This window comes from Lindgomyces ingoldianus, assembly GCF_010093535.1.
Source record: "Lindgomyces ingoldianus strain ATCC 200398 unplaced genomic scaffold BDR25scaffold_10, whole genome shotgun sequence".
Lineage (NCBI taxonomy): Eukaryota > Fungi > Ascomycota > Dothideomycetes > Pleosporales > Lindgomycetaceae > Lindgomyces > Lindgomyces ingoldianus.
This window is the reverse complement of record NW_022985171.1, coordinates 247128-258241: the sequence shown is the minus strand read 5'-3', so window position 1 is coordinate 258241 and position 11114 is coordinate 247128. Positions and strand designations below refer to the sequence as shown.

The following is an 11114-nucleotide window of genomic DNA, read 5'->3' as shown; positions in this document are numbered from 1 at the left end:
ATACTAGGCTAGTTTATATAAACATACTAGGCTAGTTTATATAAACATACTAGGCTAGTTTATATAAACATACTAGGCTAGTTTATATAAACATAGCCTAGATTACGCTTAGCGTGTAAAGAATTAGCTATATTAGCTAAAAATGCTATCTAAAGAGAAATTTCTTGCGCATATAGCTTAAGTATAGTCTTAATAATTACCTGCTCTTTTTTATTACCTAGCCTTTGTAATTTAGCTGTAGAATTAGCTTATAAAGGTTATCTAGCGCTATAGTTATTTATTGTTTTTTATAGAACCTTGCACATAGCTGCAGCATGTTTTTTAAGAGTTTTATGTCTTATTTAAAAGCTTAGAGTGTAAGCTGTATCTAACATTCTTTTAGCACGTCTAAGTAGTGTTATAGAGAATGCATTAGTGTAGAAAGAGTAGTTTAGTAGGGTCTTAGCAAAAGTAAGCAACTTAGGTGTGTAAGCAACTTGCTTATAAAGTACGTTAGAGTTTCTTTTTATTAGAGGTTTAGAAAGAAGTGTTTTTTTAGAGGGCCCTCTTACTAAAATAGCTAAGTAATAAAAGTGTTAAATATATTACCTACTTTTTACTTTATATTTTAAAAGTAATAGTAGTTTTTATACTATGTTAGAAAAGGATCTTAAGTAAGCTTATATACTTTAGTTTAAAGCTAAGCCTAGGTTTTAATAGTGCTTTTATTAATAGCGCAACTAATTAAGTTTTTATAAACTTTAAACTAGATCTAGTTAATAATTTATTAAGTTTAAGTAGTAAAGTTATTTAAAAAGTCTATATATTTTTAGATACTATTTATATCTTTTACTTAAGTGTTTACTTACTATAAAGTTAGAGACTTCTTTAAGAAGCTAAGCTTTAAAAAGGCCTTAATTTTAAACAGCTAACTTAGAGTCTTATCTAGGCTAGCTTAGAATTAGAGTTAATCTAAAGTAGTTTTAAAAAATAGGCTAAAAGTTATAAAAGTAATTTAGGCTTATTTATAAGCTTAACTAATTTTAGCTTTTAGAGCTCTTTTAGCCTTAAGCTAAAAGGCCTTTATAAAAAGTAACTATATAAACACTTTATTAGTTAAAAGTTGCACTAAGATAGTAGTAGAACTAGTTTAGGCCTACTCTAGAAGAGTACTATAGTGTATTATGTTTGCCTTTATTGCTAACAGTTGCTGTAAGTAGCTTATAAAGAGCTAACTAGTAGTCCTTAGAGTTCTAAAACCTAAAGAGCTTAGTGTAATAAAAGAGTTATTTAATCTTTATTTAGTGTAACTTAAAAAGTTTCTAGGTTTAGTTTAACTACATTTTTAAAAGTTTTTAAAGTCTTACTTATTCTTTAATTTAAAGACTTAGTGTTTTTTATTTTTTACTTTTTATACTTACTAATTTAGTAGAATTTAGTTAAGGCGCTAGAATGTAAGGTGCTTAAAGAGTTAAGCACTAGAGTTATTATAGGGCGTCTCTAGAACAGCCTTAGAAGAGGTAGTAGCTGTAGCCCTGCTTTTGCGTGTGCAACTGCTACTAGCTATTATTATTACAGCTCTTTAATTAAGGTAGAGCTTAAAAAGCAGTAGTAGAAGTAGCCTTTTATTCTTTAAACTAACTATGTCTCTATAAGAGAGTATAAAGGATTTAAATTATAAGAGCACTATAAAGCAGGAAGCATAAAGCGCAGAAGAGGGTATAAAATAGTATTAATAGACAAATCCTTAAGGAGACTTAGGGGTTTGTAAGAGGATATATATATGTGCTGGGGCACGTGACAGGACGTCATGTGCCCAAGGCTGGGCCGAGTCGAGGGCTCTCTAGGGAGAGTCTAAGGCATGTCTAAGTTAACCGTGACACAGCCCTGCCCTCTGCTGTTACCTCTATTCCTCTAAGTATTTAGTTATACCTCTTCTCTTAGCTAGCTTAGTAGTTTTCTAATATCCTTTTGTATAAGGCCTATAGGTGTTAATAATATTCCTAGGTTATTAAGTCCCTATGCACTTCTATATGCCTCTAAGTAAATTCCTACCGCATTTAGATCTATTGTCTTGCCTGCGCTGTTACAGCTGCTAGCTAAAAATAAAATTCTTATATATTTAGCTTAAGTATGTGCTTAATAATTACCTACTTTTTATTATTATCTAGCTTTTATAAGTTAGCTATACAATTAGCTTATAAAGGTTGTCTACTGTGTTAGTTATTTATTATCTTTTAAAAAACTTTATACATAGCTATTGTAACAGCGCGTACCGCGTCACATGCTCTACAGCTTCAGCTCCCTCGCTTGCGCAACAAGTAGCGCCTTGGCAGAGAGCACCTATGTATATCTTAAACTTGTAGAGCAGCTTCTCTGCTTCTTAGTTTAATCTAGTTAGGTTACACTACCTCTTGCTTGTAGCTTGAGCATGCTAATTGTAACAGCTATAGTATATTACTTTAAAACTGTTACGTCTTATTTAAAAGCCTAAAGTGTAAACTATATATAGCGTTCTTTTAGCATGTCTAAGTAGTGTTATTAGAAATGCATTAGTGTAGAAAGGGTAGTTTTATGTAATTTTAGTAAAAGTAAGCAACTTAGGTGTGTAAGCAACTTGCTTGTAGTGTGTAAGGCCGGATGTCCTAGAACGGGCCAGTATGGCCTCACCTGACCTGTGCTTCGTATATAAGCCTGAATCCTAACAAGCGAGGCTTGGCAGCGATTCGTCTCTCTTACAATACACTTCTATCTTTCTCCGAAACCTTGCTCTCAGTGCTATCCGTGTTATCTACTATCCTATCTTTACATAGTGTATGTTATACATAGCATTTTCTTTTCTTAATATAATAATATTTAATTAAAAAGCCTACAATATAGTAAGTATTACAAATTGTAAATTTCTAGTATGAAATTAATTAGAAGCTAAAACAATATTGCTATATCAAGTTATTATTTTATCGCGTATTGTACTATTAAGAGTAGACTATAGTATTTTATTTATATAAATACGATTCAGCTAATGATAGTGACAATTACCAGGTGGGAAAAGAATCATCACGCAAGCGTAAACACACGTGACCTAAGCGAGCCTATCTACTAGATCGTCTTCGTAAAAGTATTCGTGGCCATTAAGGCCATTACCCACCGCCCTTGCACTAGGATCCAGAAGGATCCTCTCCGTCTGCTTCTTCAAATACGGCGCGCTGGTTTTGGCCACAAATAGAGCATTAGTCGCCACAGCCCTGCTGAAGAAGCTCTGTGCTGTGTTTTTCCTCTCAGTGACACGTCGCGCGTAGGCCTCAAATTCGGCCTGGGTCAGCGTTGCAAACAGGAAGCGTGCATGCACACCGACAGCCTGAGCACCCTTCTGACCAAAGCCAAACGAGGTGACGCTGAAGGCGTTGATGGCGGCCCTACATAGAGTGCGGTTGGGGAAAGTCAGCAGAGCAGCGTCATGGCGCAGAGCGGCGTCAACGTCGTCAATGTTTCGGTTGCCCGGTATGAGGCCGGAGTTCAGCATCTGCAGCGCGCCGTTCAGCATCCACGCGCCCGCCGCACCTTTGGAGTGACCTGTTAAACTCTTCTGGCACACAGCTGGCACCACGTTGCCGGGCGCGCGACCCAGGTGTGTCAGCTGCGCCTGCAACACTTGCGGCTCGTTGATATCATTGAGTCGCGTTGACGTGCCGTGGAGTGACACGACACCAATGTCATCAACCGTGAGGCCCCACACTGCGAGCGCCCCGCGCAGCGGCGAGATATTGCTCTGTCCCTGCTGCCAAAAGGCATTTCCGAAGATGCGTTGGGCAGCGCGCGTCAGCTGCTGTGCTTCATGCGCAATATAATCTTTGCGTTCGCGCAGCCGCTCAGCCTCCGCTGCGTCGATGCTGCTGCTGTTGAGCTCTTGATTCATCATGTCGATTTCAAGATTGGCCGAGTTCTCAATTTCGCGCTTGCGGAGCGCGAGGCGCCGACAGCGGTAGTGTATGTCAAGGAGGGGAGATGGGTATCTCGAAGGCGCTTCTGCCGCTGTGGTGAGGATGCCTTTGCCAGGCGCTGGCACAGAGCGGGAGATGGAGTCGCTGGCAGTTGATGCCAGTGCGACGATGCCGTAGATGGGCAGCCCCATGTCGAGTGCGAGACGGGCGGATGTAATTACCTGGACTCCCGACCCTGCTGATTCAACGAAGCCATTGCGTGTCGTAGTAGTTGGGCGCGACATCTCTGCTGGTATACGTCCTTTTTCGACCTCGTTCTCCGCATCCACAGTCGCTCTCATGTTAGCGAACTCGGCTGAGACCTCGTCGGTAAGGTCGTCAAACCCGCCGACTAAACACATCTTCGCCTTGCCGCTGACAATTGTCTCGACACCTGTTTCCAGGGATTCGATCGAGGTTGCACAGGCTCCAACTGATGTGCGGATGGGCCCAGACGACGACAAGAGCAGCATGTTGACCCACGCTGGTGTCGTGTTGATGAAGCTCTCAGCCATGACATCGCTCTGTACTGGCTTGTCCATCTTCCTGTCCAGGAACATCTTCTTCAAAGACGAAACGCCGCCAAGCCCAGAGCCCAGCATGTTCCCGATCTCAGACAGGTGAATGTACTTGTACAGCTCAAACGGGTCAGTGATGCCAGCTCCCAACAGTGCTTCGCAGGTGCTGATCAACGTGTACAGCGTGACTGGATCGACCTGAGAAACAATGTCCTCGGGAATGCCGTATGTGCGCGGATCCCAACCCTGGGGGAGCTGGCCGGCGACCCTCCGTACTGCACCCAGAGCTTTTGGTACCAAGAGGCTAGCACCCTTTCTGAACTGTACTAGGACTTCCTCACTCCCTCCCTCGTCTTCGTCGTATACGTCAATCTTGTGGCCGTGCTCGCGCCGTAGTTGCTCCGCTATGTCACGTGGCACGGAAAGTGGCGGCAAGTCTTCCTCAATCACCATCTCCTGAATGAGCGAATGCCCCTTTCCTGGCTCCTCTGGCAAAAACCTGATGCCGCTATTCTCCAAAATATGGCGCTCGTAGCGGTCCTTCATATCAGCAGGATGCACCGGTTTGCCTGTTTTGGTGTCCACCCAGCCGTGGTACTCTTGTCCATCAAGCGGCCCATCGTGGTTCTTGATTAGGCCCATAAGCCATGCCATTTCTATGCACCCCTCAATCGACAGCTCGCCTTGCGATTCCATTTCCCAGCGCGTACGCGCGTTGCCCCAGGGCCCCAGCTCCGCGAAGCCGGTTATCACAACCACCGAGTCCAAATCGACCATGCCATTCAAGTCCTTGTGTAGGGGCTCAATGTCCTTATCCCAGTCCGGCAAGGATGGGAAGGGAAGACGAAGGTTAGGCTGCGGTCGTAGGACAGGAAGCGGATCACTAGCAGTCTCGTAGCCCTTCTCATCTTCCGCTTCTCTCACCATGGCCTCCTTCAGGCTCCGTTCTGAATCCAAAACACCGCGGATGCTCCTGAGCGTCTCCTTCAGGTTGGGCACGGCGTCCAATCCGCCGGTGAGGTCGGCGAAGATGGGCCTGTCTTCGCACTCTTGGGCCAGTGGCGCGTTTATAAGCACTAGAAGTAAAGTCGCTATCTCGCACTGCGTGAAGGTGCGCACACCAAGCGCCTCAATGCCCCCAGCTAGCGTGTCGTTGCCGGCCATTAGACCTGTTCCACGCGTCCAGCCGATCGAAGCACCGCACAGCGTCAGGTACGGTGCCCAAGTCTCTGAGTACCACTTGTCGAACAGCGGCTCGAGACCGATCTTGGACTCGGCATACAGTCCATCACCGCCAAATGCGCCGTGGTTAGGTGACAGCGGCAGGAGGACCTGCGCAGGCCGGCACAACACTCGCCGGCTCTCTTTGTGCTTTTTCACCACGCCTAGAAGTCGCACAACATTTACGAGCATGATGCGGTGCGCCAGCTCTGATTTGGCGTCGATGCCATCCACCTCATGGCCCGCTTCAGGAACAGCGGCGAAGGGAACGATGTGATCGACGTCCCATCCTAAACCGCCGTCAGAGGCGTCGAAGATGAAGGACACGAGACTTTCAATGTCTTGCTGGCTGCCCTGATTGAACGGCACAACAACAAGCTCGGATCCGCTTGCGCCATGCTGTGTGTAGGCATCGCGGTAAGCTCGCAGTGCAGAGGGCGAATAATGGCTCGTAGTGACCACCACACGCGCGCCAGCAGTCAGTAGCAGCTTCAACAGCTCGAATCCAATGGAGCGTGTGCCGGCGCCGGTCAGGAGCACTGTTTTCTCCTTGAATGAAGGGCAGGAATGACAAGTCTCGTGTAGGACGTGGTCGAAAATATTGCTCAGGTTATCGTCCGTCTGCCACTGTTGCGCTGACGTTCTCTCCTTGAGCTGGACTCGTGGGAGCGACACGTCTTCCTCTGTCCGCGGTGCCTCTTCGAACACAAATTTTCCACGCTGGTCGACTAAAGTCCTGGGCTTGGTATCCCTCAGACACGCTCCCGCGAACGGTAGCGCACTAACTCCCTCGACCCTCGCCTCTCTCATCAACTCCCGCACCTTCTCCAAAATTTCCATTGTGGCCTTGTCGTCTTTGGTTTTCGACACGAGGAAGTCCACAATCTTCTCGAGCCGTTCGTCCCCGCGCCTGGCAATCATCTCACATCGCGCAGCAACAGCAGTAGCAGAGTCGTCAACATATGCCTCGACGTCCGCACCGCCGCCACGTGATGCCTTGCCTTGCACTGCCTCAAACAGGTCTTGCACTGCCCAATTCCACGATGAAGTGAACCTGCGCACCTTTCGAGCGCTGAATACTGGCCTCACGCCGCCGACGAACGCATCCCCCAGCTCAGCCGTCAGCGCCGCGAGTTCAGCGCCTAGAGCGTCGCGTTCGGCACGCATGAGGTGGAGGGCTGTGGCCTGCTCGGCGTTTCTTCCGCTCTTTCCATCTCTGTTTCCATTCGCGGCTGTCTGCCCGTCCTCATTGTGGTGGAGTTGCTGTACATGCTGAACATTATTGTTGTCGGAACTGCCGCCCTGTTTTTGATCACGATGAGCTGCGTCCACGACAACGAAATCTAGTCCCCGCTCAGCAAAATACTTCCGCACGGTATCGTCAAATAGTGCCTGTGCCTCCGAATCCGACACCAGCCTTTTCTGTTGCTGCTGGCCGCCACCCGAAGAGTAGCTCGCCGCTCGCAGCAGCACCATTGACTGGTGACCTGGCGGCAGATTCCACATCGTCTGCATGTGTGCGCGCGCCCGCTTCTGTGTGTAGCCGGGTGGCATCCGGGCGGCAAAAAAGTGGGCCAACAGGCTTGAGGAGACTTTTCCCAGGGTGCTGCTGTCTGGCGACTGGAGGGTGACACTGAGATCGGCCAGCGGAATGTCTTCACTGCGATCTGGGAGCGAGGTGGGAAATTCGGCGCCTAGGTCGCCGATGAGTTCGTTTTCGAGCGTGGAACGGCCTGCGAATGTCAGTTCTGGAGCAGTAGACTGAATGAGGCTTTGAGTTGGGGGGTGGGAGTAAAGGTGGGGTCGGTACGTGGTGGTTATCTTACCTCCTGTCAGTGTTTTGATTGTATGTGCTCCGTTGATCTCATGGCATGGCTTCTTGAGCTTCGAAGATATGATGGCGGTAAGGATGTCTCCCGCAGATATAGGGACATCAGGTATCTCCAGCATGGGAGCTGCTGGCACGATTGTCTGCCGTGGCGCTGCGACGGGAGCGTCGGGCTGTTGGGATTGAGATGGTACTGCACCTTTAGATGCACTCTTTTCGGCCGTTGGCATCTCGGTAGCTTTCGGAAGGACGACTTCAGTAACGGCATTATTTGTTTCTTCGAAAATCTTCGCAGCGTCGGTCTGATGGCACAGAACCTCTCGCTTGCGCGACCGAACAGCGTCTGCGATGCTGTACTGGGAGGCCAGCGTCTTCTTCGCCATTGCCGCCAGGGTGTTGGTCGGACCTATTTCGATAAGGCGGTCGATGTTTTCCTGCCCAAAAAGAACTTGTTGCGTCTCTATCCTGTATGGCATGAGCAAAGTGCGCAGGGAAGGAAGCTGAGGGGCGGCTGGGTTCATACCATCTCACTGGCATTGCGAATTGGTAACTATCAAGGCCTGGTTAGATATGTCTACCTTCAAAGGTCACAGGTCAATTTACGCTAAGAGCTCCAGAAGGAGCGCGTACGAGATGTCGTTCTCGATTTCTGGATGCATGGTGGTGGTCGCGCAATAGCAGCGGGTATCAAGATGATGCGAAAAGATAGGAGCCTAGAGACGAGAAAGAGTCTGAATTGAAGGAATCGCAAGATCGTGGACGGAGCGACGGGTGCGACTATGTGAGTAGCCCAGAAGCCATGGGCCGTATTGCTGCCATGTTCTGATGGAGCACGGATGTCCCATTAGTAGTCTATTTCCAGACATGTCGTAATGCAACCCAGTCTGCATCTCAGAAAAGTAAGTCATGAGGAGTTTCCGCCCCCCGTCTGACGTCGGAGTGGAAAGCGGAGGACTAAGAATCAGGCGGGCAGTGAGGCTGATGCGGGCTGCGGGGGGCAATTTCTGACTCTCGAAATCAGCGTACGACTGAGCTCTTACTCTGCGAATGCCTACGTTTAAGATGGGATACAATCACTTCCGCTTGTGCGAAGAAGCTTGTGCCAATTACCAACATCTTATAGTTGCAGGGTTATTCTCTCATCGTTGCTGTAATAACTCAAGCATACTCTTTACTGGAACTTTATCAGAATGTCGACAACGCAAGCATTCCCTCCTCCACCAAAAGAGGATATTGGTGAGTACTGTCAGATCAGATGACGAGACTGAGGCCACCCACGTACGCCGAGTCACTGACACAATCACGTGACACAGATTGGGCCAAGCTTGGTGCTTCTGCCGTTGAAGGTAGCCACTCCTCATGGAGAACTGCCGTTCAGAGCATGTTACACTGACAGGGCGCTGCTGCAGACGACGGCCATGCCGAGTGCCAGTACGATGCGAAAACGGGGTGCTGGAGCGAGCCTGTGCTGGTCAAAGACGCATACATCAAGGTCCATGGCCTGGCTCCAGGCCTGAATTACGGTACGTTGCAGCGCGTACTGGTCCACGGTGAATGCTGAACTTGTGCAGGAATGCAGGCCTACGAGGGCATGAAAGGTACTTGATCCACCACGCTGACAGTGTAGATGCTGAAACCACACCGAGCCTACCGCAGCCCGGAAGACCAAATCTACGTCTTCCGCCCCGCCGACCACGCCGCGCGCATGGTCACATCCTGCGCCACCGTCTCCATTCCTGCCATCCCGCCCCCAATCTTCCTGCGCGCCGTGAACCTGGCCGTGGCCCGCAACGCGCGGCTCGTCCCCCCGCACGCCAGCCCCGCGCTGCTATACATCCGGCCCGTCGCATTTGCATGCGATGCCCATCTAGCACTGACACGGCCGCAGCACTTCCGCTTCGCAGTCTATGTAGCGCCAGCGACGGCGTACCACGGCGTGGCTGCGAGCTCGCAGGACGTGCTGGTCATGGAGAGTTTCGACCGTGCGGCACCGCGCGGGACCGGGCATGCCAAAGTTGGCGGTAACTATGCGCCTGTTGTGCGCTGGAGCGACGATGCTAAGGCGCGCGGTTTCGGCTTGACGTTGCATCTGGACAGCCGCACTCAGACCGAGGTCGAGGAGTTCTCGACGTCGGGCTTTGTCGGCGTGCGCTGCGAGACGGGGGGTCGCCGCTTTGTGCTCACTGTGCCGGATAGTGAGAGTATTGTTGCGAGCGTGACGAGCGATAGCGTGCTCGCTTTGGCCAGGGCGAAGGGGTGGGGAGTAGAGAAGCGGAGGGTAAGTCGTGTGGCACGCTCTGATTTGCGTCGTGTCTGTACTGACCGCCCTGTTCGCACGCAGATCCACTTCTCAGAGCTGCGCTACTTCTCCGAAGTTTTTGCCTTGGGGACAGCCGCGGCACTCGTGCCCATCAAGTCTATTACTCGAGAAAGCACGGGGGATAAGTTTGTGTTTAACGGCGGGAATGCAGGGCCAGGGCCTTGTGCGACGGAATTGACCCATGCTCTTACGGACATGCTCAAGGGACGCTCATCCGATGAATTCGGGTGGAGGGTTCGTGTGCAAGACGTCCCTGAATCTACGGTCTTGGACGCAGCAGACGGAGTTGCCTCTGACAGGTCCGATGTCTACGACGATAGGAAGTCTCTACCCGCCCTGGATATGGTGCAAATCAAGGCCTAGGAATACCGTGTATATAATTTCGCTTTCTGGAGCTCTAGCAAGATTTATTGTCTCCTAGTAGTGAAAGGATAAGGTGCGTGTAGATATTCGGACACCCCGTTCCTAAGTATACGCGTACGATTTGGTGTACTATTCTGATGTGTACGCTTGCGCGCGCAGGGGCCATGAACACCAAACTACGATCTCTATCAACACCACAGCAACATCACGAGCAGATGCTACACCCTGCTGCAAATAATGAAAAGGGTGCAGAAATTAGCTGCGAAACCGGCCATCTATTCATATCTTCCTGCGACATTGTGGCTGTTGGTGCATCGCGCTATAGTGTTCTGGTGGTGCTAGGTAGCCCCTGCGCTGGCCCCTGCGCGTGAGCGTACATATAGGACTGTTCACCTGGGCGTATATATAGGAACAGGTGTACGAATATCCGGGGGTACGATTAACATGCACTATTACTTACCCTAGAGATTTCAAAGTCTAATAGCCTAATAGATACCTTAGGTATAAAGATATTTACATAAACAAAGTATTCGTAAGCAGACTATATCTTTACGTAATAGTCCTATAAGATTCTAATAATCTTATAGATTTATTATAACAGGTCTTTTAGTACCCCCAGTTGTCAGATATAAGCCCTCTCGGGTTGTATAAAATGATTGCACAAAGATTGCACGTTGGGTGTTGATAAAAATGTATTGTTCATTGTTCGTCTCGTCCCCTCTAAGACTGAAGCTGCAGAGTTTTATTGCCACAACTAAACAAGTGATTATCACGTGAGCATAGATGTTAGTCCATGCATAATCTAACACTAGTACTACCAGCCTCCATGGGGTCCTCGGTTCGCCTACGGGACAGCCTCGGGCCTAGCCCGGTGTAACTACGGGTCACGTGATGGCTAGTAGTAT

General features: G+C 48.9%; 2 protein-coding genes across 2 annotated transcripts; one reads left to right on the top strand and one right to left on the bottom strand.

The window, feature by feature from the left end:
- Positions 1–3061: 3061 nt before the first annotated feature.
- On the bottom strand, positions 3062–8491 carry BDR25DRAFT_283183 (3-oxoacyl-synthase; the record flags this gene model as incomplete). Its single annotated transcript, XM_033688028.1, has 4 exons — positions 8130–8491; positions 8050–8076; positions 7525–7991; positions 3062–7431 (listed from the first exon to the last, which is right to left on the bottom strand). The coding sequence occupies exons 1-4, from the start codon at positions 8183–8185 to the stop codon at positions 3062–3064; spliced, it is 4920 nt and encodes a 1639-aa protein (XP_033549518.1). The 5' UTR covers positions 8186–8491.
- Positions 8492–8660: 169 nt separating this feature from the next.
- Positions 8661–10216, top strand: BDR25DRAFT_10971 (branched-chain amino acid aminotransferase II). Its single transcript, XM_033683553.1, has 6 exons — positions 8661–8762; positions 8840–8872; positions 8936–9049; positions 9098–9124; positions 9173–9804; positions 9868–10216. The coding sequence occupies exons 1-6, from the start codon at positions 8717–8719 to the stop codon at positions 10207–10209; spliced, it is 1194 nt and encodes a 397-aa protein (XP_033549517.1). The 5' UTR covers positions 8661–8716; the 3' UTR covers positions 10210–10216.
- Positions 10217–11114: the final 898 nt, after the last annotated feature.

Bases quoted from the DNA above. Each gene is read 5' to 3' on its own strand.
- BDR25DRAFT_10971 (XM_033683553.1), top strand. From the start codon at position 8,717: ATGTCGACAACGCAAGCATTCCCTCCTCCACCAAAAGAGGATATTG. The intron at 9,125-9,172 runs GTACTTGATCCA...AACCACACCGAG, and splicing joins GGCCTACGAGGGCATGAAAG to CCTACCGCAGCCCGGAAGAC. The intron at 9,805-9,867 runs GTAAGTCGTGTG...GTTCGCACGCAG, and splicing joins GGGGAGTAGAGAAGCGGAGG to ATCCACTTCTCAGAGCTGCG.